Source organism: Cydia pomonella, chromosome 1 (genome assembly GCF_033807575.1).
Source record: "Cydia pomonella isolate Wapato2018A chromosome 1, ilCydPomo1, whole genome shotgun sequence".
NCBI classification, from domain to species: Eukaryota; Metazoa; Arthropoda; class Insecta; order Lepidoptera; family Tortricidae; genus Cydia; species Cydia pomonella.
In genome coordinates, this window is record NC_084703.1 from 46,275,638 (window position 1) to 46,301,659 (window position 26,022).

Sequence of the window (26,022 nt, forward strand, 5' to 3'; positions counted from 1 at the left end):
AGGGGGTACAAATAGCCATACATTTGACGTGCCCCTCACGGCAAAAATCAGCAGACTGTTTCATACAGAAAGTTACAGGCAGGACGTCTCAAATTGGTTAAATACTCTGTCTCAAACGGATGGACGGATATAAATGCAGTTTTTTAATGTGAAAGTGAGTTTCCAGTCAGCGGCGGCCTTAGGGTGGCGAGCAGGGCAGTCGCCCGGAGCCTTGCGCCAGCGAGGCCCTCGCATCAACCCGATCACATGTTTACAAGGGCCTCGCAGAGCAGATTTTTACAAGGGCCACCAGGGGCCTTGCGAAGGTTAAGTCCGCTACTGAGTTTCCTTGTGTGGTTCTTAGCTATGATTGGTAAAAATTGATCCAGCAGTATGAAGAGTATCAGCTATTTTCGAAAATGATGTAAGGCATTTTTTTGCAAAAATGCGTATGGGGTTTTTAAATTTAATACGCGCGAGGCAATGTACATGTGCCTCAGCCGAGGCGGTGCACTCATTGAGGAAAATGCATGGTAGAGGCACATCTACACTGGCCGGTTTGTGCATGAGGAAATTGCCTCGCACATATGCCCGCTCTGTGGACCTGGCTAATGAATATGAAATATATATATTTTATTTGCACCCCAAAATCAGCTACAACACAATGAATAAAATTACATTTTTGTATTTGGATTCTATGACTAAAAAAAACAGAACTGAATAGTTAACTATGATGTAAGAATAAAACTATTTTCTGTTAGACCAATTTAGTTAATGTGCTTACATTAACAGGATAGCAACTAATGAATTTATGAGAACACACACCTCATTCATGTTACAGTATCTGTCACGAATATATCGAGGGGAATATTGTATCAATGCCCATTCACTGTTGCATACATAATTAATGTATTCACCCATTCATGTTATCACCCAAACGGGCAGGAAGTCACTCTTGATTTATGTTTAACAGATGATAAGTTATTTGGAAATACGCTTACGTTACGCGTAGCGTAAAATTCGCATCGTCAATAAGCGCGTGCCTAATTGCTAAGGTCAAACCTGGGCCATTTGCGGGCGCTGGTTCACGTCCTTCATGTCGACGCAGCCCGGCTGCAGCACGTTCAGTAGGTTGCATAGCAGCACGCCGTCCCGCAGCGTATACGCCAGATCGTGTATCGTGCTCGATTCCCAGTTCGCCTTGTGGTCAGGACGTAACAAGCCACATCTCGTCAGCCAAGACGCGCACTCGCGCCACAGCTCCTCGCCACCCGCCGCCATAATTCACGCAGTGCACATCAAAAGTCACGGCAGCACTGCTTTTTAATAATCAACAAGCCATCATTCAACGAGGGTTAATTGATAATTGACATACAAATTGATACAACAAACACGGGAGCAACAGCACAAGACAAGAGTTCTTTGACAACTGGCCCGGAGTGTTGCTAGATGCGGAATGATTGTTTTTTACTTTTTAAAACAAGAGACTTTGGTTTTTGTGAATGCTTGGTGCTGCCAGGCGTGTGCGTTAGTTGCTGGTTGTAAAAGTAAAGAATTTCATTATCAGGAATCAATATTTTACAAAACTTTCCTGGTTTTCATGAACATTGCAATACTCTACCCCATAACAGTAAAACCTTTAAATAAAACATGATGAAATGTGAACATAAAAACAAATGGAACGAAACGCAGCGAGGTTAATCAATGACTCATTTTACAAATTTACACTAGGGCAACATTAGTTGTAGGCGGAGTGACGCGAGTGCACGTCGAACGAACGATTTTCTATAAATTTCCCGTTAAAAGTGATTTCACACACGAATTTCCACTGATAATCAACTATTACGGTAAGATTTTACTCCTATGTACCATTATTGCTTCATTTTATTCGCCCCCTATTTCTAAAAGTCTATTTTTCTTATCTGACACACCCATGTATCGCCGAATTCCAATTGCCTTTGCCATCCATAATTCATTATGGTGGACGATTGAAAGTATAAAAAACTGTTACTCGTAGCGTGCATTCGTTCTGCGGAAGTCTATATTTGTCGCCAACGGTGATTATCCTTATTAGGTTTATTTTGGTGCATTACGTCATGGCCGTAATAGGGAAGTAGGTATGCGCTTGCCGGTGATTCCAGCGGATAGCAGTCGTTTGTGCGTGACCACAGAGCGAGCGAGCCACATACTTTCTATCGATAATTGCTATTCCCACCGTATCTCAGGCACCCGATAGTGCATTAAAGATAACTAGTAAAGGTAGGTCTAGCTCATAATGTGCAGTGAACATTAGCAGTTTTAAACTTGATTAACGTACACAACGGCCTCATTTAGTGTCTAGAGCCACACCTTGTTTGATTATGTACATGTTGTAAAGTTGTTGCTCTTTTGATTCTCTAAATACAAACTAGGTACATTTAACATTAAATGGTAAGTATTTTTGTGTTGTTGAATCGTAATTTTGGTGATGAATCAGTTTTTTTAATCCTGATTATTATCCTAGTCATTCGTTTTTTGTACTTGTACTGGGATACCGTAAAACCACCCAACTATAGTCCAAAGCTCCCAACTATGGTCCAAAAATAAACTAAATTTTTCTCGTTCAGGTGTGTATTTTACTATATTTTTGTAGTTCTAAGGCAAAGTATGTTTATAAATAGAAGGTAAAACAAGGAGTAAACCGAAAGGAACATTGGTATAGATACTTAATTTCCTTTTGAACTTGTGGACCATAGTTGCAGTATTGGACTATAGTTGGGTGGTTTTACGGTATATTAAGATTTTGTTACTGTCTTGAAATAATTATTATTACAAATAATCATAGATAAAGACAAGTAATCCAGGTAATTTAAAATTCTGTATTAAACATAGGCTATTCATACAAACACTACATATTTTCTTTGAGTTTGTTTAATATCCAATACACATTTTAAGTTTCCTTTATTTTTTTTAAATAATATTTCAAGACCCTTACCAAGATGCCTTGTAGACATTGTTTATATGATGTTAACAATTTCCCAAGTTAAACTAATGTACCTGAACATATGTATGGTTTGCACAATTAATAATGATAAGTATGACTACCAAAGCTAAATATCGCAACTTTGGACCATAATTAACTCAAATATCTTTATTTAGACATGACAATGAATTGAATGACATAGTTCTGAGACAAGATATTTTCATTAATGAATTAATAAAGAAGAAACAATAATTAGGTCTTTATTTTTGATCTCTTTTTCAATTGTATAGTATAGTACATTACAAAATTTTCATTTTTTAGATTATTACAAGTGAAACAAATGTAATGTGATATATTATATCCTATAAATTAGAGTCAAGCCATCCTATGTTTTCATCATTTTAAAGTGCTTAACTGTGTATGTGTATATTTATGTGTATATTTGATGACCAGTCTGGCCTAGTGGGTAGTGACCCTGCCTATGAAGCTGATGGTCCCGGGTTCAAATCCTGGTAAGGGCATTTATTTGTGTGATGAGCATGAATATTTGTTCCTGAGTCATGGGTGTTTTTATGTATTTAAGTATTTATTTATTATATATATCGTTGTCTAAGTACCCACAACACAAGCCTTATTGAGCTTACTGTGGGACTTAGTCAATTTGTGTAATAATGTCCTATAATATTTATTTATTTATTATATTTATGTGTATGTACATTGCAAGTAAAATATAAGCTTGTAATAATGATGTATTCTGATATATTTGGACACTATCTGTTTGATTCCAACTGTATAAGCTTTTAGCAAGAACCACACTTTTCTTGACATAATAAACATCCCCTACACATAAAAAAAAATAAACAATCTAAAGAGACCGACTTTGCAAAGATCCCATTACTTGTTTTGGTTTCCATCATCAAATCAGATCCATTATCCATTATTGCTAAATTTAAACTCAAATCTGGCAACTAGATCAAACTTTAAATCTTACATAAAATCAAGATAGTGAGGCTGGCTTTCACATTGGGGCCCGTTTACACATTGATTAGTGTTTAATGCAAAATGTATGAAACATTTGCTACTTGTGTCTAGTGCTAAATGTAAGAAGTCACACTAAACACTAGTCAATGTGTAAACAGGCCCAGTATGAAGCCCAGTTACACATACCCTGCAATATTAGTAATTTTTATTACTTGTAAAAATTTCACATGTAAAAGTGCCCCTGAGGTAAGTAACTCTTTCTGTTTGTTGCCCCTGCATGAATTTAAATAAAACATCAAAAACATCAAACATTTCAGCAAATAGGCCACAAGGGCACTTTTACGTGACACACTTTTACAAGCAATAATAATTACCAAATATTACAAATATGGAAACAATGAAATATTAGATACTTTATTAGAGATGTATACAGTCTCTAAATGTCGAATTACACAGAAAAAAACTATGATAAAAAATACAAACAAATACTAAAATTCTTTAGAAGTCTCTAAGTGTCAGAGATAGAATATAATTAAAAAACGATTATTAAAATTATCCCAAAGAGGCCTAATGATTACAAGTTCATTGGACGATATTGGCCTGTCAGTTATTCGCGATTGTCAGCTTTTGCGAAGGTCTCCAAGAATGAATACTTATATAATTAAAAGACAAAAAAATTTAATCAGACAGACAAGAACCAAATGAATTGTCTCACGTTTTTGCCACTGAAAAATAAAGTTATATAACAAGTATAATAACATACAATGTAGCCCTTGTAAGCTTAAACAGACCGGCCACAAACAGTACCCGTTCACGAGTATGACGCGTATCCCAGCCATATAAAATTTTGTTTGGTGATATTTTAAGGAAGGGAAGGATATTTTATGTAGGATAGTTTTTATCACGGAACTCATCATTCTATGCAGACAAAGTCGTGGGCAGGAGCTAGTATACAATAATTAGTAACCACTTGTCTGTCTATAGTAAGAACCTTGACCGAATTCTAGTTCTTTAGCAGTTTTTTCGAGAACATTTTATTTCTCTTCTTCATGGTATTTTCATTCATTTCCTTTAACTTCGAGGTAAGTACATTAAAGGAAACTAATTGGCATAGTTAATTTTCGAAAATGTTTATGCATATGGGTAGTTTTGTGGTATTAACACGGGCTATATTTAACTCAACGAAACAATTGAAAACTATGACAATGAACTATGAATGTTATTTCGAATATCGATCGTCCGCGATAGTACTTGCGTTTAGTAGCAACATAGATCGTGTCATTCACGACGACGCCTGATGCCTTGAATCGTAATGTCATATTATTAAAGGTTACATTTGAAAAATCTGCGCATCGTGGATGACACGGACTATAAACTCCTACTAAACACTAAGCAATGTGTAGACAGGCCCTAAGGCAAGTGCACACTCTCGTAGGGCCATTATTAGATAAAAAAATAAATTATTAGTTATCTCCAAAATGGAGTTTAATTAGAATACCGGTGTCTTTGAGAAAGTAACTTAATTTAAGCGCAGGAATGCACCCTTGAATGGTTAAGAAAAGATTATACTTGCCGCAAAACTAACTGGCGACTGAGATCATAATGCTATCTCCTTTACCCTTGTTAAGATCAACCAAGAGTGAAAGAAATGGCATTATAACGTGTCTCGCCGCATAGTTTTGCGGCAAGTATAGTAGTAAGGCCCACCTTTCTGTACGAACATTTGAGATACATGATACACATATGAGCCACGCCTGCATGACTGCATGACATACATACCCAGAGAGATTGTAGACTTGATATCTAATAACTATGCAGCGTATTGCATTACGGACTGCATTTTGCAATTCAGTAAAATACATTTATGGAGAAATACGGTTAGAGGAGTCTAAATCAAAATGAGACTAGACATTTTTACCTAACTATCCAAGATAAATTGATCTTCCTTTTTTTACTTGCAATATTAGTATGGTTGTCTTAAACATGTTGAAACACTGGTTGGTATCTGATTGAGCTGAAATTTTACATACTTTTAATATATTAGAAAACTGTAACCTGTCCTAAGATATTAAATGTGTTCATTTACTAATTATTTTGTTTATAGTAAGTATAAATATAACAAACATTGAAGGCTGAGAGTTCTAATCTTGTATTGTTTTTGCCGGCAGTTAAAACTGTTTTCATAATTCTATTATTAGTTAGAACTAAACCAATAATAAAATAACAATATTAGACTAAATATTAGTCTCAAATTAGTTAAATCCGCCTATTAGGCACCAATTAATAACAAAAGAAACCCAAATTCCTAAGCGATAATGGCACCCACCACAAACTTAACATAATTGCCGACGGTGGCGCTCTCAACGACAAAAGCGTTTAGATTAACTTCAAAAAGGGTGTATGTTTGTATAGTTACAAACAGTCGTTACGCCTTTTTGAAAATTATACATCAGACTCAACTTTACTTCGCTCATTTAGACGTAAGCAAATGTAAGTTTGTCGAGCTCTTCATTACAATTATCAATAGATTAGACCTTGCTGCCGGTCCGGTCTCTACTTAAATATATTTAAATACTATTTTCGCGTATCAGAGCTATAATAGTACTAGTTTTTACAAATTATCTACATAATATAGACTTTATTTCAATAAGTTAAGGTTGGTTCTTGGGTGGCTTGCGTCTTTGTGAATGAGTCACAAGGCCTTGTGATGTCATCTAGTGATGTAAAGTGTGGTATGACCTTATGTCAGTTTGTTTTTTAATGGTAATCGACTAATCGCCTAAACGGTTACACGGGGAGTCTGTGGTCATATTTTTGGCAGTCATGTATGTCATGCTCCCATAATAGTGTATATTCGTGTGATTTTTTGACATTATACACGGTTTTTATAAAATTCCGTTAACTTCGAGGTATCGCTAAGTACATTTAGGAAACGAAATGGCATAGTTGGTTAGAATTTTTATTAATAAATAATTAAATACTGCATATAACGTTGTAATACTGTCATTATATTCAACTCAACCAAACAATAATACTTATTTATTTTATTTTATATCAATCTCATTTCGAACATCGATCGTCCGAGATAGTACTTGCAATATGTAGTCACAAGATTTTTGTGACCCATTTTGTACCTTGTCACAATGACAAACATCATGATAGTCGCTAGAGACCTCATACCATTGTTACTGTAACAATGTACGAAATGGGTCACAAATTAAATCTTTTGACTGTACAACCAAATGTATTTGAATTGCAAATTGCTAAAAAGTCAATTTCCTCGACTGTACAATCAAGCGGCCTCTATGAAGCTCAAAAGAGGTCACGTTTTTAGGGTTCCGTAGCCAAATGGCAAAAAACGGAACCCTTATAGATTCGTCATGTCCGTCTGTCTGTCCGTTTATGTCACAGCCACTTTTTTCCGAAACTATAAGAGCTATGAACCGCATTAAGATTTTCACACAAAAATAGAAGGTCTTCAAAAATGATATTGAGGTTTCTAATATCATTTTTTTCTAAACTGAATAGTTCGCGCGAGAGACACTTCCAAAGTGGTAAAATGTGTCCCCCCCCCCCCTGTAACTTCTAAGATAAGAGAATAATAAACCTAAAAAAAAATATGATCTACATTACCATGCAAACTTCCACCGAAAATTGGTTTGAACGAGATCTAGTAAGTAGTTTTTTTAATACGTCATAAATGGTACGGAACCCTTCATGGGCGAGTCCGACTCGCACTTGGCCGCTTTTTTTAATTTGTATTCTGCTCCTTTCGCACTCATGAAATGTTCAATTGATGGCTTCCCTTTTCCATGTTTCAATCTTGTAGCGAGTCATTCTCGATTGTGGTTTGGACTGAAATTGGTCTAAAACTTGACAATCTCACTTCTAGAGTCGCCATCAGACATATCGGGGTGGCCGAGATGCTGAAAAGTATCTGAACAAGCACTCCAACGCCTTGACAGTAGATGCGTGTTCAGATATTTGTGAGCACCTTGGCCGCTCCGTTATATCTGATGGCGACTGAACAAACAACAACACTCTTACTGTTCATCGGTGGACCTTATGCCTTGTAATAAGGTCCACCGACAGTTAACAGTGTAGGGGATGGTACAGTCAGCTTCAAATACTTTGTAGCAGTCAAAGTGGCCAAATAGTTCGGTACACCATACTAAATATATGGTGTACCGAACTATTTGGCCACTTTGGTTGCTACAAAGTATTTGACGCTGACTGTACAACAGATTACCCAACTAGAATGAGAGGCCTCTTAGTTTTCGGAAAACTGTAACACACAAAAGTGCTATTGTTCACGTCGACCAGTATCCAGTGGTCTCTAGATTGTATCAAATAGTTTGGCTTCAAGTGTAGACATTTTCTGGTCGAATAGTATGGACCACAATTAGAGTGTTGCCTGGCCGAGTTTTATGTTTGTATTTATGATGAAATATTCCGTCTAGAGCCCCATTGAAACGGTTCTTATACTTGCCTGCAATATTTGATACGCTATAGTTCGTATCATCCACGATGACGCGCAGAGTTGTCAAATCTAACCTTTAATAATAATATAATAATAATATAAGCCTTTTATTCAGACAATTTTTACATTTACAAGTTTAAATTGTACATTTCTTATTGAATATTTAGTTTGACATAAATTTACTATTTCAGACAACATCGGTTTGGTCTGTATGCCATTTGGCAAAGGCCTCTTCCATCCCTTTCCATTTTTTCCTATCTCTCGCCAGTCTGGTCCAGTGCCTCCCTGCGAATTTTACGATCTCGTCTTCCCATCTCATTTTTGGTGGTCCATGTTTTCTTTTTCTATCTTTTAGAAACCACCATATAATTCTCTTACTCCATTTCTCTTTGCCCCTGATTGTATGTCCTGTCCACCTCCATTTGAGTGTTTTAACTTTAATTGTTACGTCTTCCACACGTGTTTTGGATCGAATAAACCTGTTTCTTATTCTATCTTTCAGTTTAACTCCAATCATGCTCCTTTCCATGGACCTTTGACATACTTGCAGTTTGTGTAAGTTGCTCTTAGTTAGAGTCCAAGTTTGGCTGCCGTAGGTTAAAACTGGTAAAATGCATGTATTGAACAACTTCCTCTTTGTAGCTACACTAATTTCTTTGTTCTTCAAAACTTCCCTCATTGACCAGTACCTTTTCCATGCGTTAGTTGTTCTTCTAGCAATCTCTTTCTCCATCTGGTTGTCCATGGATATTGTTTGTCCTAAGTATATGTATTCATCCACATCCAATCTAACCTTTAAGAACATGACAATACGAGTCAAGACACGCGTCTTCGTGAATGACACGATCTATAACTACAGAGTATAATAAATTCAGTCAAACAACTTATGGCCTCGACATGGTGTGAGCTATGGAGTCATCGTTAACTTTAAAATTAAACTCATACTCATACTCATTTAGTATGACTTTCATTTTAATGTTAACGACTCCATAGCTCACTTTAGTCCTACCATGCTAAAAATACTCCAAAGTCTGATAATCGCATTACGATTTGCGGCATTTGATCGATCGATTGAATTCCTTGTTCCTCCTTAACCGATAGTTATCTTAAATCGCATGACATTGGTTGCTAGGTCTGTAGAAGCCTTTAGTATCAATGCAATGCAAGGGATGATATATAGGCTTACCACAGTAGCCGGATAGACAACCCGTCGTTTTCTAACTGTATTAATTAAAGAGGGACCGGTAGTCTTTTAAAATAGTAAGTCGATGGCAAAATCTTGTATCGGAATAAATATCAATTTTTGTTTCGATTATGTGTGACCTAATACTTTGCGATACAGGCGGTTTACTAAGTTTAAGACGTGAGTAGACGCTAACGCTAAGACGCTTGGGCGTGCAGCCAAACGTATAGGAGCGGCCGCAGTGCACGCTGCTCACAGCACTCGTGAACCCGACGCCACGCTCCGCGCCCCGCCGAGCGGGCGTCCACTCAGACCTTACAGTATACGTGACATAACGTTGCCAATGTTGCCATGCCACCCACTCCCCTCTACCGGGACATCGTAATTTCCTATAATAGGAATGTGACGAGTCGCGGCGAGACTCTATGTACAGTCGCCATCAGATATATCGGGGCAGACAAGATGTTCACAAATATCTGAAGGAAGCCTCTATTATCACACGTTTAAAGGGCATGTACAAAGGTTTTTGAGCATCGGCCGATGTGATATATCTGATGGCGATTATACATTACTCTTACCAAGTATTCAAGGCACTATTAAATGTATCGTTATATTATAGTTTTATATTCTGCGGAGATGTCGCCCTCTCGCGCATGAGAGGAGGCCTGTGCCCAGCAGTGGGACGTATATAGGCTGAATTATTATATTATATTCTGCGGAGATGTCGCACTGCAGTTTTTAAGCACAAATACTTCGCGCACTCAAAACTGAATCTTATCCTCACGCAGGAAGATACAGTTTGCAACAGAAACTTTCACACTAATTGGTGCACCTTAGACAATGTTAAGTATAGCAGTGCTATTGAGCCTTTACGTTTTTAGGTCCTAATGATGATGGTCTTAAAGCGCGGTGTGACACTAATGTGGAGTTTTTTTTTTAATTAACACGAGGTTTGCGAGAACGAGAGAAAAACATGTGCGCATAGATACGACATGCATTTTTGTTGATCTTATTCTTTACTTTTTATCCTGGATCATATGGCAGTCGAGGGTGTATAATTATATTAATTATAAAAAAAACTATCAGACACTTGCCATAATGCCGTTTCATATATTATTACTTGTTATAATTTAATTACTATTATACGTTTAATTTTGTTATATTATGATTAAATCTAAACCGTTATTGATATAATGCCTATTCTTGTGTATTTATAACTGGTATAAAGGCATATTGTATAATGACTTTTGTTGGGTTCCGTATCCAAATGGCAAAAAACGGAACCCTTATAGATTCGTCATGTCCGTCTGTCTGTCCGATTATGTCACAGCCACTTTTATTTTAATATAATGTAATACTTTATATAATCAAAAACATTATTTTTTAGCATTTCTAACCTAACCTAAACCAATTTTTCTAGATATTCGTTTGTGTGGGATCACCGTTTTAACCTAACCTTACGCAGTTTTCTGGGAGCCTATTATTTTTATTATGACCTACATATTATTATTATTTAATAAGCAGGCAGGCAGTTATGACAACTGATATGACCTGTATCCAGTATTCATAAAGATAGTTATCATGAACGAGTAGTAGATATAATATGCTTGTCTAATTTATTTTTAAACTGGTTCACATTTTGTGCTAAAACCACAAAATAATGTCACTAGTTCGAACAAATATGTTTAAAAATAGTAATAATTATGGCTGTGTATATTAGACGTTGTGTAAATATACCCTATAACCATTATACCAAGAATAACAACATTATGTATGTCGTTGATTAGGTAGTATAGTAGTATGCCTTTTATTACGTTATTCAGAAAGACGATATATCAAACTATAATATATGAAGAGTAATATAATGTTTTTATTTCAACCATCTGGGATGATACAACAAACACAACAACAAAATACATATAAAACTTAAAATCTAAATCTAAAAATTAATAAAAGTAATCTTAAAATAAATAATTAAAAACTATGGTGCCGTAGATGCTGGCAGCATTTCCTCGTTGTATCGCAATACTTATTCTCTGTGCGAGGAAGCTGCCAGCTCTACAATCACCGGTAGCGTCTGCTTTTTTTTGGCTAAATCCTTGAATAGTGTAGACGCATTCGGACCCCACGGACCAAGGGTCTCGACGCCAAAAGGTACGAAATCGTATTCGGGGCCGAGACCCCTATATTTTTTCTTTTTAAATTTTTCGGCCGCCTCTGCCGCCGCGCCGGCTTTTGCAGTTGTGCCGTGGATATGAGACGGGGCTAGGGTGTCTACACATGTGGCGTTCCACACCAGCACCCGTCCCATCTTCCACGGAATTAGTGACATTAAAGAAGAGTAGTCGTATGACTTGTGTACTAATTTGTAAACTTTAAATTGCCATTACATCACGCCATTCAAGTGCTTGCCCCCGCAGTCCTCGCGCGCCCCCTTGTTCGTTTAAAGTTCAGCCAACATGTGACCTAATTCGAATTTTTACTTTCGCTGCGGCAATTTGTTGTAACGCAGCTAAACTGCATCGGGCCGAATCGACCCGTTGCCGCAGTGGACGTTTTAAAGTAGCCATTATTTAAATGAAAAATGAAAAAAAATAAAATTATTTATTTACTTATGAAGTAAAGGTTTACAATTTGGCAATAAGTGGTTGGAACTTCCTTTTAGGTGAATGAACCTGTATCAGGATGCCCGATCCTCCATAACTTACAGTCTTGTTACTTAGTAGTAGGGAAATATTGTATAAGTACATGACAGTTTTATAGCTATTTTATTATATATATATAAACTATTTGATTTGTGTTCTAATCTAATTAATATATGAATATATGAGTGAATATACGAATGTATAAAATATATTATGTGTGTATGTGTGTGTTAAATGTGATTATTCTTGGTTATACATCATGTTTTTAAATTCTGTTGCTTCAGGGTATGGATAATAGTTAGGGAGGCGAATAGGGGAATTTTCGGTAATACTCGAGCGTGGCAGTTTAAGATATGAGAGATACCTTAGACCTAATAGAACAACCTTGTAAAGTATTTAGCTCTATATGTAGTGACGCGCGCCTAGGATAGACGATCAGATTAGTAAAAAAAAATCGATAGTCTGAAATACTCGAGCGCGTCAGATTAAGATATTGGGGGTTGATTTTAGTGTTTTAAGACTAAATTTAACTAATCTGACGATAAGTCCTTGACGCCGCCGAGTTATAGGGTCGCGAACTTGTAAAAAAAAAACGTTAATCCGGCATTCTCAAGCGCGATTTTTATTTTTTTTATTTTGAAGAATATAATCTAAAACTTACTAAAAATACAAAATCTGCCGGTTTCCGCATGACCGGAAGCGTGGAGGAGCCATTTCATCTTCCGAAAAACGCGTTGCGGCATATAAGTCGCGAACGATACATTTTACAAAAAAAAAGTTTAAATAAACAAAAAAGGTAATTTAATTTTACACAAAAAAGGTCTCTTTACATTTTTGTCCAATGTTAAAACTTTTTGACTTGGATCATCATAAAAACTCTAACTCCCGGTTTTTTGAGTATATCTCGAAAACTGAGGGTGTTAAAAAAAATTGATATGAAATAACGATGATTAAATTATGTGACTTTTATTATATGTCAAAAATTTTTTTTTTCTAAAGCTTCTCGACAATTTTCGAATACGAATAAATGAATACGAATACGAATGAATGACGATAAGGACTACCACATCAGCGGTCCTCAGCAAATCCGATTAGTAGACTTTGCGAAGGACTTGAAAAATATCAAGTTCAAAGAAGCTCTAGTCAAGTTTTTCATTGATCATTGGAATAGTCAAGAGATGGCCGTTATTATTCGCAACAAAACAATCTATTTGAACCACAACTTGTGCTACGTCTTCAAAGTCGTCGATGGAATAGTGCAGAGAACAATCGATGATAAGCTCTCATGCTCAAGTCACGAAGAAGCCGACACGAAGACAGTTTTCCTTGCCTGTCAATTGCCACAAGGTTCTACAACAATCATTCGAACATCAGACACAGATATTCTGGTCATTGTGTTGGCCAATGTGGAGCATTTGAACGAATCGGTTAGAGCGTGGATGGATCTCGGAGTCGGTAATGCACGTCGCTATATAGATGTTTCGGCACTGTCAGTTCAGTTAGGCTCAATGCTTTCACGCGCACTGCCTGCTTTCCACGCTTTAACAGGATGCGATTTTAATCCAGCATTGTATAAACGAGGCAAAAAGAGACCTTTTGATATTTTGAGAAAATCTGAGATCTTTCAAAAAGCGCTCGCTGATGTAGGGTCCGATCGTTGTGATATCCAAACAATATTACATCTACATTTACGTTGGTTGCCTATCGCTTTATTGTCATTCTTAAAATCCCCGTTTTATCAAGGAGAAAGAAAGGAAAAAAAGAAACCAAAAAACCTTTTTCGGTCAGATTAAGAGAACCCACCAACATTTTTGTCAGATTAAGAAAATATGCTTTCAGGATACCGAGATAAACCTCTCCTATGAAAATCTGATGCGCTCGAGTATTTCAAAAACACTTTTTTTTTTTGCATTTTCAAAAATTCATCGTAACTTATCGTCACGCCGAAATCGTCAGTTTTTTTAAAGGGAGCTTCCTTGGGGCCTACTTAACACCCCTTCCGAAAATCTGACGCGCTCGAGTATTTTTTTTTTTTTTGCATTTTTGACTACTTTATATTCCTACCCCCACCACGCAAACCGGCAGATTAGTATACCGTTGTTATCAGAGGCACTTGGGGCATACGTAGTATGAATATCTGACGCGCTCGAGAATGCCCAAGTAACTGTTTTTTTTAACATTTTTGAAAAACCGTACACGCCAAACCCACCGCTAAAATGGTTTTTACCATACGAGCTTTTCTTTTCGAAATTATTTTATCTTTCGATTTTGATAGGTCTCGACGGCGCCGTTGAATTACGCCATTTAGCTACCTCGCCTCCCTAACTATAAGTACGTTTAAGGAAACTAAATCGCATAGTTAATTTTCAAAAAAAAAATTGAATTAATATTTTAATGTTGCATTGTTGTAATTCGGTCATTACATTTAACCTTTCGTATGCGCCTGTCAAAAATATGCCATTTATTTAGCAACCATGACATCTTCATGTTTTAAGTTGAATTTGGTTGTATATACACGGTGATCACGAGGAACCCGAAAGATTTTAATCACGTGCTTCTGAGGCCAAAAGAAGGAAAAAATGTTAGGTATATGAGTTTCAGTAAATTTCGCCAAAAAAAATTTTTTTTTTTTTTTCATATTTTGAACGTATTTGTACATAAAAAGTTAATGTTATGTATGGTAAAACTGGCACTGAAAATAATTTTTTACGATTTTTTTTTGTAAAAACTAGTTCTTGCAAAGGTTACTTGTCACTTTTTGACATCTATCAATAAGGATATTTGGTACGGAAGTTGGAGATAAGAATTGGAATCTCCATATACCGAAAAAGTGTCATCAAAAAACCTTAAATAGGTGGCGCTACAATACCTAGAATACTTGAAAAAAAAATCAAATCATAGACAGCGCACTTCACTCCGTCAATAACTACTCTAGCGCTAATCTGGAGAGATTTGAAACTATTATTTATAGCTGACCACTGGACACTTTTGCATAAGTTCTGCCTATGGAAATTGCGTTCCTTAACTCCATAATATTTGGAGTAGGTTCCATATTTTTTTGTAAGTGGCTTTAACTCTGAAATTAGGGGAATTCCAAAAAAGGGCATTTTATAGGACATTAAATATGATATTTTGTTCAAATATGATCAGGAATTGTTAAGGCGCGGTGTATAGTAAAATGCGCTATTTTTAAATCGATATTTACAAGCTTGTACAAAGATTTCATCGATTATTTTCTAGTATGTATAACTTCAGTCCTTGAACTAGCCGTATGCTTGTCAGAAACACGAGGGCTCATCTTTTTCTCGATAGATTATCGCTTTGAAAATATGCTTAGAATTGTGTCTTTTCCGATATTTTAGAAGTACTATGACGAATATCAATATGAAATTTACTTCATTCGATAGCTTTTAAGTAACTCTATGATTTTGCTTGTCATTTTATCGGTGCGTTAAATTTTTCATTCATAATTATGAATTCAACGTTTTGTCTACTAAACGTTACCCTGCGCGGCAATACCGTCAGTACGCCAGTACGCCCGTGACCACTGTCAGCGTCGGACCTGTGCTAGTTTAGCCGACGTTACATAAAATGGATAATCACACTATAAATACACAAATATGTTATACACACAATGTTTTTATCACACTTACGAAGAAAAACTAACGTTTAAGCTACTTGATTCCTAAATACGGTGACATTTCAGACATCCGTCCGTCATATTATGTTTTTTGACAAGTTTTACACACGCATCATCCGGCATTCAGCCACTATTAACCAAAGGGTGAAATGGTGCCTTGCAACCGAGTTAAACACTGTACTTTTCATTTTTAATACGAGGAAAGTAAAAGTAAAAAAACACGGCTAAATATAAACTTCAGTAGTATTTCGTAAGGGGTACTTAAGTACTATTAATTATAAATTTAGGTAAAACATAATTATTTATGGAATGGGCAGCTAATTATCAGAATGGAAATGATACATCAAATCCATTTAAAATCAAAATTTGAAATGCTTATCGTAAAAAAAGAAACAAACGTACTAAGAACGTACAGTGCTCTAGACTCTCTCTAGAGCAGTAACTTTTCTGCACTCTTTTGAAAACAACAAAGACCCACTTTCGGAGCATGAGAAATGATAAAATATTTTAAATGGCTATGCAGTAATAAGCAAATTGAATACCTATTTTTAAACGTAAACAAATAAATTAATTCGCTTGTTTAATTTATATCAGTCATTATATTGGAACAGCTTCAATTTTAACACATACTTACAGGATGCAGGAGATATACTGGATTCAAATATGTGGGAGTGCTTAGTGAAAGATACCATTTCACGACTTTTAGTTTCCGAGTTACATGCGTTTTTGTGGATGCGTAATAGTTTTGTGTTATATAGCCTGTTCCGTTAAGTCTTTATACAAGAACTACTGCTAAATTTGGATTTCTGGTTTATTAACTTTCATATTTTAATGTATCATGGTATACATATAAGACTTTATTTACAACATTTATCAATTATTTGATTTTGTAAGGTGAGCAGGAGCGATATTTACCCTTCAAGTCCCATACAAAATTTTCGCAGTTCGGATATATTTGTACCTTTCGCCAATATTTTTATTTCACTGGTTAATTATTCTGTAAATTCAAGAATGTCACTAAATTCCATTTTTGTTAGTGCTGAACATAAAACCCTTTGTACAAGTTTGGTAAAATTATATGAATAAGTAAGTACTTAAAAAAGTTTATAGCATGCTATTTCTAATTGTATGAATAATGGTGACATTTTACTTCTTTTTTCTAGTATAAATTTCGATATCATTCTGCCGCCAATTTCAGGTCTCAGCAATGATTTTACCTTCTTCTTTGGAAACTTGGACCTTGTTATGTCTTTGTGATATGCTTTTACTATTTTTCCTGCCAATACAAAATATTAGTGGAAAATCGATTGAAAATTTCACAAAAGATATTTTCTTCATTTTTGTATTAGGGTGCGTATGTGTAATATGTATGTATTAAAATGGTTTATTTTGAAATGAATCACTAGTCAAGGCCTATAAAATATCCCTTCAAGTGGCGGCAGCGAATAACGTGAAAAGTAGAAAAGTGGCGGGGCCCCGTTGGGTGTTCTGCGCGGATTTAGAAAATATTACAAATTCAACTATTTAAGCTTATCTATGTATAACAGTATATATTGAAGCATATATCGTTAGAATAAGCATTAAATACGGTGTTCGAATAGAACAATTAAATTATTGTAATGTTTAGGCATTTCGCCACACGCACCTAACTAATCAAACCTAGCAACAGTGACAGGTGGCCGACAGCTTACTGGCTTTCGCATCGACCCGTGAGTGGTGGGCCGCCATTTGAAGGGATAAATAACATAGTTATAGATAAAATAATTTTGTTCATCGGAAAGTTTTGTATATTAATGTGTTCTTGTAAAAAACATTACGGAACAGGTCTTAATTGTACTTCGTTCCACAGGAAAATAATACTCATCGAGACAATTCTAACAAACTCAAACGCAATTAGGTTGAGATGTTTTTACACAGAGTTTCTATGGCCACCTCCTCTCTCAATCATTAGATCAGTTCGATGGTACCATAATATTTCATTGTCACCCTACTTACATTTATGTTTGCAGATTTTCAACTTCATCTGAAACCTCAGTGGGTCAAATATACTTATAATATTTGATTAGAGACAGAGTAGACAGACAATAGACTGCTTCTGTATTAGACATTAATTAAAGTCAGTCAATTATACCCATTACTATATAACTTCGAAGTAGAAGTGTCTTTTTTTAAACTTTAAATAATATATAATAATAGCAATTTTATCGACTTTTGCATTGAAAGTTTATAATCGTCGTCAATTCAAAAAATAATAAAGAAATACATAGTCGTTACAGTTAGAGTCATGGTTCTTTTTTTGAAGATAGCAAGTTTTATCTACTTTTTGGAGCTACATAATATATGCTTATGCATACCTTATGCTTTTGTTTTGTGTTATCTCAATTACCTGCAAAAAAATCTACCTTTCCACGGTCACTCCCACAAATTACTTAACTTTGCTAGTATTCTTCCTTTTTTCAATACTTGCCCGAAATTGACTTCTATTGCATTTTTAAGGTCAACTAAGTTTTGAATAGGTATCTATATATGATTTAAAACAGACGGTTGTAACTTTTGTCTGAATTAGTAAGTAATATTATTTCATCAGAAAATTATTTGGTATCATTTTACTAGGTTATCAGTTTGCCGCGGTATACTTCAGTATTGTATATAATTATCTAATTTTTAATTTCATTGAGTAAAAATCATAATCAATATAAATTTCCGAAAAAGATCCCAGAACTAACAAACCAGAATACGGATGGCGTCAGAATAAGTACGTAGGCATTCTGCGGGCGCGGCGCGCGGGGCGCCCGCCTGCTTGCTCTGCCACTTCGTCTGCTTCACCCCCTCAAAAACCTAAAATCCGACTATAAGAGCGCCTTAAAATCTCTCGCAAAGCTCACGGGCACAGTGTATAAGGGATAATATCTGACAGTAATCCTACAATTATGATCATATACGTTTGTTAATTACACCATCATAGGTTTGTCATTATTCAATCACTCCTATATCTATGATAATGTAAGTGCGGCCTAACGTGACCGAACACATTATCAAAACGATTTGTAAACGAAACCATAGCGGATAGGTGTGAGGTTAATTATTATTCTGAATTCCAAATTTTCAAGTCGAATTATCCAACATAAATTGAATGAAAGTACTTATACATCATAATTCTGGTCATAAGTGCAAAAAATAGGTTTTCCAAAAAGTTTAAATTCTTTTTGAATTACGGTTTTATAATTAGCGTTAACATTGTATGTACAAATACATAAAAATTATATATTTCTTTTTTTTATTATATATGTTCACTGGTAAGTTGTTGTTGCAGTTGACTTGACGCATCCACCATGGAGCAGATCCCACCGCCCAAGGAGGTGAAGATCCTCGAAACAGCTGAGGACATTCAAGAGCGCCGTGAACAGGTTAATATCACACAGACTACCTCAACTATTAGACGGAGCACATAATACACAATCGAGGTCACCACACATGACCGCTCCCGTACGAATTTTGTATGAGAGCGCGATCGCTTATTTCATATGCGCTCACAATTACGACCAGTACTCGTGTAAATTAATAGTACATTTCTATCGAGGCCGGGAAACGAAGGTTTGCAGGCCGCGGCCGGCAACCCTGTTTCTCGCCGAGATTTGCATAGTGCTTTTCTCAAACGTGCAATGAAATAAAAAAATGTAATCAATTCGTAAGTTTACAAAAATACTACACACATTTACAGCTAAAAACAAATTACGAATCTACTACTATTTGACGGTTGAATGCCAAAACGTTGTGTGAAAATTTGACGTTTAAAACCAAAAAGAAGGTTGCTTTACAGGTGTGTAAGGCTGTATGTAATTCCTTTAAATATCATCTTCACTCCTCGTTCCGGAGACGTAGTATTTCCGGACCTAATTTGAAGTAAGTCATGTGAACATTTCATTGCAAGTTTTCGAGAAAAAAATATTAAAAAAAAATCAGCTTTGTGGGTTACACTTTTATAACAATGATTTTATGGTGTAGTAGCCATTTCCATACACTACTAAGCATAGTAGTGTAAAATTCAATTTTAAACATATTACCTTAATTTTCGCCCAGGTGCTGAACCGCTATGAAGACTTCAAGCAGGAGGCGCGCGCCAAGCGCGAGAAACTCGAAGATTCTAGGCGCTTCCAGTACTTCAAGCGCGATGCCGACGAGCTGGAGTCCTGGATCCAGGAGAAACTGCAGGCGGCCAGCGATGAGAGCTACAAAGATCCAACCAACCTGCAGGTACGTACTGCCACAAGCTGGAAGACAAGGTGCTTCCAGTACTTTCGACGACGAGCTCGAGTGTTGAAAGTGGTGAGAGCTATAAAGATCTCACAAACCTGCAAGTACCTACCAGGCCCATGTCAAGAGCTGGAAGACTAGGCGCTTCCAGTAAGTTCGACGACGAGCTCGAGTGCTGAATCCAGGAGCAGCAGGTGGCCAGTGATAGAGCTATAAAGATCCCACCGACCAGCAAGTACCTACCAAGCCCATGACAAGAGCTGGAAGACTAGGCACTTCCCGTACTTCAAGCGTGACGCCGATGATCTCTAATCTTGGATCCAAATGCTACAGGCGGTCAGCGATAAGAGCTACAAAAATCCCACCAGCCCTCAACGTACCATTAGTATTCATCTATTCTAATTACCATTTGGTCTAATCCTCGAAACGATAAGGTCACTAAAATATCTGCGGAGAGTCCAGGAGGATCCTACACACATTCAGCACGGAGAACTCAGGACGTGAGGTGGAGTTAGGCACTCCCAACAAGTATGGAAACTGGAGCCTGTAACCTTCCACCAATAACCTTGTAACCAATGTGTTTTCATACTTAATATTCCCAAGTCTAGATTTTTGATACATGATACTTTTGTGCTGTTTATGTTCTAGGTTAAAGATGTTTATCTTCTACACACCAATCATAACCTCTTCCCTTTTCATCAGGCCAAGATCCAAAAGCACCAAGCCTTCGAAGCCGAAGTTGCCGCGCACTCCAACGCGATCGTGGTGCTCGACAACACCGGCAGCGAGATGATCACCAGCAACCACTTCGCCTCCGAAACCATCAGGAGGCGTCTGGATGAGTTGCACCGTCTATGGGAGCTGCTGTTGTCTCGGCTCGCTGAGAAGGGCATGAAACTTCAGCAGGCTCTGGTGCTGGTTCAGTTCCTGAGGCACTGCGATGAGGTCATGTTCTGGATCCATGACAAGGTGAGGCTTATCTGATTTTTATTAAATTGGTAATAATTTTATTATAAATTTGTAAGTATATATTCAATACTTCTTAAAACTTCTGTAAAAACATTTGACTAAATTATCGTTCTCATTCAGGAAACCTTCGTGAACGCCGAAGAGTTCGGCTCCGACCTGGAGCACGTCGAGGTCCTCCAGCGCAAGTTCGACGAGTTCCAGAAAGACATGGCTGCGCAGGAGTACCGCGTGACTGAGGTCAACCAGCTGGCCGAGCGCCTGGTGCTGGAGGGCCACCCTGAGCGGGAGACCATCGTCAAGCGCAAGGATGTAAGTACTCATTCACCTTTTGCCGAAATAGCACATCAGACTGACCAAAGAAGTGTATTTTCATAATTTTTTGATGGATGACACTTCGATTTGTTATTCAAAAGTTTGTACAGAGCTTATAGATGTGACAAGGGGGAGAGATGGATGGATGGATCTACTTCTAAAATTCTTCATATGTGCAACGCCAAAACGTATTGTTGTATTGCTATTTTTTTTTTGCGTATAAAGCTTAGAATATTTTTTTTTCGGTCCGAGAATACTAAGGACGTAGTTTCGCTAAAACATAACTAGGATTCCATCATCCACCAATTTTCTAGTATTTACGCGTGACACACTCACATTGACAGTCATCTCTATGGACTCATCCACCAATCTGCCGTCAGTCGGATTGAGACGTCAGTGCATTAATTGTTCGAAGAAAAAATTAAATACACCGGCATGCGTGATCGAATGTTGCAAAAATTATACCGATCGAAAGAAAAAAGGAGACAGGATACATTTTCATACATAAGTTAACCAATTATCACGTTATCTTTTGTAAAATACGGTATAAATCCTTGAAGTTGTACCTAAAGTGTAGGGTGCTCTCACTTTTTTGGCATACTAAATTGAACCTTATCCCCGAGCTAGAAAGGTGTTCGTGCCAAACTAGAGAAAATGTACTCAATTCGCCTAGTTATACATTCGTGACACGCACACATTGAATCCGTCCGCCATTTCAGTGTCACAGCTGGCCGTCAGTGGCGCGGCCTCTGTCAAATTGTTCCTCTATGGGTCTATATATATGTCTTAACCCTTTACCAGGCCCCGAAGAACCAGCGTGTCTTAATACGTACTTTATATTATGTTGCAACCGTATTGAACGCCTTGTAAAAAATGTATTTATGAACGTCGGAGATCTTCCTTTAAACCAGAAATAAAAATGTGGGTTAAGGTTATCCCATCGCCTGTCTAAGTAATGAACTGTCATACTAGATTTTGTCTTATTATATTCTTGATCAGGCCAAGGGATATATTCCACCCACATCTTATATCGGTTATAATAGTCAAGGTTTAACTCCAAATCTCCTACGAAACATTATATCAATCACTGAAAAAAAATCACTTACTTACGTGAGTTTTTATGACATGACAAGACAATTTACCGGGCCATGGGAAATATAGCTCCCACACAGTTAAACTCTAATAAGGCCATGGGATAATGTCAACCCACATCCTAATTCTGGTCATACACAATAATGCATGAATATTTAGCAATGTTTCCGATTACATTAGCTTTCAACACTCAAAATCTACAAAATATCAAAAAATTGTTCGACCTATGTACTTCTGTTTCATAGAAATTATGAAAAGTGTTCGAATTTATCCGTAGTTTACTGAAATTAGCGTTCAAGTGCATATTACGCAATTTAAAAGCGTGTTGTGAATGAAGATCATAAAATAATATTTTCAGGGATTGACAAAATATTTTGTAGGTGGTTTGGAGTTAAAACCTGACTACGGTAACCGATATAAGATGTGGGTGAAATATATCCCTTGGCCTGGTAAAGGGTTAAACTGATTATGAACAGAAAGAACTTAAAAACTTTATCAAATAGTACGAAAACATAGCCATAGTATTTTCAAAAGTACGACGAAATCATGACTAACACACCGACTTCACGCAGGAACTCAACGAAGCTTGGCAGCGCCTCCGTCAAATGGCGCTCATGCGCCAAGAACGTCTATTCGGCGCCCACGAGATCCAGCGCTTCAACCGCGACGCCGACGAGACCATCGCCTGGATCTCTGAGAAGGACGTGGTGCTGGGATCTGATGATTATGGCAGGGATCTGGCCACCGTCCAAACTTTGCAGGTGAGAAAGACGAGTCCAACTCGTTAAGACTATCCACAAAAATGGTAAACTAATTTGACGCATTTTTCTGTGGTTATGACTTAGGTTCATTTGGATTTGATTTGTAATGTTATACGGCGAAGAAAATTTCTAAAATATTTGTAAATTTTAGCGCAAGCACGAAGGTGTAGAGCGTGACCTAGCTGCTCTTGAAGACAAGGTGTCGACCCTAGACGGCGAGGCGGCTCGGCTGGCGGCCATCCACACAGACCACGCGCCCGCCATCCACGCCAAGCGGGACGAGATCACCGCCGCCTGGCAGAAGCTGGTCCACAAGGCCAAGGTAAGTTAGACCTTGCAGTGACGAAAGGTCCGCCACCATTTAGATGTAGTGTATGGCCACCAGACCGGAAACAGGCGGGCTGTCAATCGTTGGAGCTGCAGGTCTCGGCGGTATTCCACCAGCTTACACCTAAACTACAGGCCAAATTAGTTCTGGCTTGTCCGACAGGTACATATATTTACGAGACATGAGAAATTACCCCCTTATTCATAAACGTCTACTAAAGTTAACAAGCCACTAATAATCGTTTGTCCCTTTCCGACGTATTGGTATGAAAGGGACAAACGATTATTAACTTGTTAACTTTAGTAGACGTTTATGAATAACGGGGTTAATGTTTAACAAATGTAAACTTTTGCCTTTTACTAAGTAGCGATGTTATAGAGTGGTCCACAACACGTTAGAAAGGCGCAGTGTCAGAATGTGACATTAGGTTATGTCATAATTTAGCAATTTATCATTACTTCGTTATGTCAGGTAATTGCTTCGTGTCAGGCTCAATTTAAGTGTTTAACATCTAACATATATATCTCACCTACCAGGAACGCAGAAGCGAGCTGGAGTCCTCGCACGCCCTACACCGTTTCCTAGCCGACTACAGGGACCTGGTGTCGTGGGTGAGCGACATCCGCGCGCTGATCGCCGCCGACGACCTCGCCAAGGACGTGCCCGGCGCTGAGGCGCTGCTGGAGCGCCATCAGGAGCATAAGGTACCATCACTCTCACCTTCACTTGGTCTTGTGTAAACCAGGGGTCGGTAAACCCTCATTAGACTCTTTCAACTTGCTATTACGTCTTCTAAAAGCCGCATTCCTGACTTTTTGGCAAGAGACAATTAATATAAATTTGGATGTCTAGGTTAGGTTATTATATATGTCGTTGTCTGAGTACCAACAACACAAGCCTAATTTGAGATTACTGTGGGACTTAGTCAATTTGTGTAATAATGTCCTATAGTATTTATTTATAAACTGTACTGCAGCCAAAGGCAACTTACCATTGTAGAGGATATTTTATTGAAGTGACATGCAATTAATTACGGGTCAATCTGTAAACTTGGCAGCTGTTTTAGGACTTTGGAATGGATCTATTCAAGTCTATGTATATCAGACAATATACAGTCAGCTGCAGAGAGAGGTAACCCCCCCTGCATACAATCAGTCTATGCAGGGGGATCACCTCTCTGCATCTGACTGTACATCGTACACGCTGATACACACTCCTTATTAAGCTTACAGCGAAACAATTTTTGTCAGGTTGTCCCGTTTTTTTCGTGTACTCACTCTTACCAGTCTGCACATATTCTGTCTCACTTTCAACCATACTAAACCAGCATAACATTCCAGGGCGAGATGGATGCACGCGAAGACGTAATCCGTGCCTGCGCGACCGCCGGCCAGGCGCTCGTCGACAGCGGCCACCGCGCCTCCTCCGAGGTGTCTTCAGCCCTCGAAGCCCTGGAGCGAGAGAGCAGCGCTCTGCAGCAACTGTGGGAGCAGCGCCGCGTGCTGTACCTGCAGTGCATGGACCTGCAGCTGTTCTACCGTGACACGGAGCAGGCGGACGCCTGGATGCACAAGCAGGAGGTTAGCTACGCCAAATATTAATACTTACTCCGGTAGCTCAATGTCCCAAAATGAGACTTGACCGCTGACACAAGACAGCGACATTTTTCTCGGTCCTGCGCTAAATCTCGCCAATCAAAAATGAATGCTGCTTTATAAATATGGAATTGAAAATAAAAGAACTGGCGGAAAGCTTTTCAGTGATCTGTAGGGCAATCTTATATCACAAGTAATAAGATGTATCGTCCACATTTCTATAAGTTTGCTAACTTTGTTGAGGACCTTCTGGAAAACCTTCGTAGTGAAGAAAAGTGTAGTACTTATATCTGAACATAACTTGACATTCATAATACAAATTCGTATAGATTAGTCTAGAATAAATTAAATTTTAATTTTAAAATTATGAAATAAATATTATAAAGTTATTTTGTACTTTTATAGTATAATACGTTATCCATATAAAAGCATATAATCTACAATTGTATCTACATATTTGAATGTTCTTTCGTCAACTTCAAAACACGCTAAGCATCTCTTTTGTCCAGGCTTTCCTCGCGAACGAGGACGTCGGCGACTCCCTGGACTCCGTCGAGGCCTTGCTAAAGAAACACGAAGACTTTGAGAAGTCCCTCGCGGCACAGGAGGAGAAGATCAAGGCGTTGGACGAGTTCGCGTCCAAGCTGATCGAGGGTCAACACTATGCGGCTGATGACGTTGCTCAAAGGAGGGAGATGGTACGTTTAAAACTAAGCTTGAGGTCAAGCAAAAACCCTTGTCAAATTGACCATGCTCCAAGCCAGGACTATCTAACGCAGAAGATGGTACGTGTGATGATAGAACTAAACTAGACTTGGAGTCGCAGGCAGCTCAAAAGGTA

General features: G+C 37.6%; 2 protein-coding genes across 5 annotated transcripts in view; one reads left to right on the forward strand and one right to left on the reverse strand.

Annotated features, from left to right (window-relative positions):
* Positions 1-1,692, reverse strand: part of LOC133525193 (protein vav) — a 75,047-nt gene extending 73,355 nt beyond the window's left edge. The window contains exon 1 of the mRNA XM_061861477.1: positions 1,042-1,692. Within this exon, the coding sequence (XP_061717461.1) occupies positions 1,042-1,260 (219 nt within the window). The 5' untranslated portion in view covers positions 1,261-1,692. The remainder of the gene's footprint in view (positions 1-1,041) is intronic.
* Positions 1,693-1,700: 8 nt separating this feature from the next.
* The window catches only part of LOC133525201 (spectrin alpha chain), an 85,000-nt gene continuing 60,678 nt past the window's right edge, over positions 1,701-26,022 (forward strand). For 3 of the 4 annotated variants that reach the window (XM_061861491.1, XM_061861498.1, XM_061861505.1), the window contains exons 1-10: positions 1,701-1,826; positions 19,184-19,277; positions 19,951-20,124; positions 20,827-21,093; positions 21,214-21,402; positions 23,070-23,258; positions 23,410-23,580; positions 24,123-24,290; positions 24,927-25,166; positions 25,691-25,879. In XM_061861491.1, the coding sequence (XP_061717475.1) occupies positions 19,203-19,277; positions 19,951-20,124; positions 20,827-21,093; positions 21,214-21,402; positions 23,070-23,258; positions 23,410-23,580; positions 24,123-24,290; positions 24,927-25,166; positions 25,691-25,879 (1,662 nt within the window). In that variant the 5' untranslated portion in view covers positions 1,701-1,826; positions 19,184-19,202. Of the gene's footprint in view, positions 1,827-2,045; positions 2,239-19,183; positions 19,278-19,950; positions 20,125-20,826; positions 21,094-21,213; positions 21,403-23,069; positions 23,259-23,409; positions 23,581-24,122; positions 24,291-24,926; positions 25,167-25,690; positions 25,880-26,022 lie in introns of those variants that run through there. The other variant, XM_061861494.1, reaches the window with a different exon arrangement.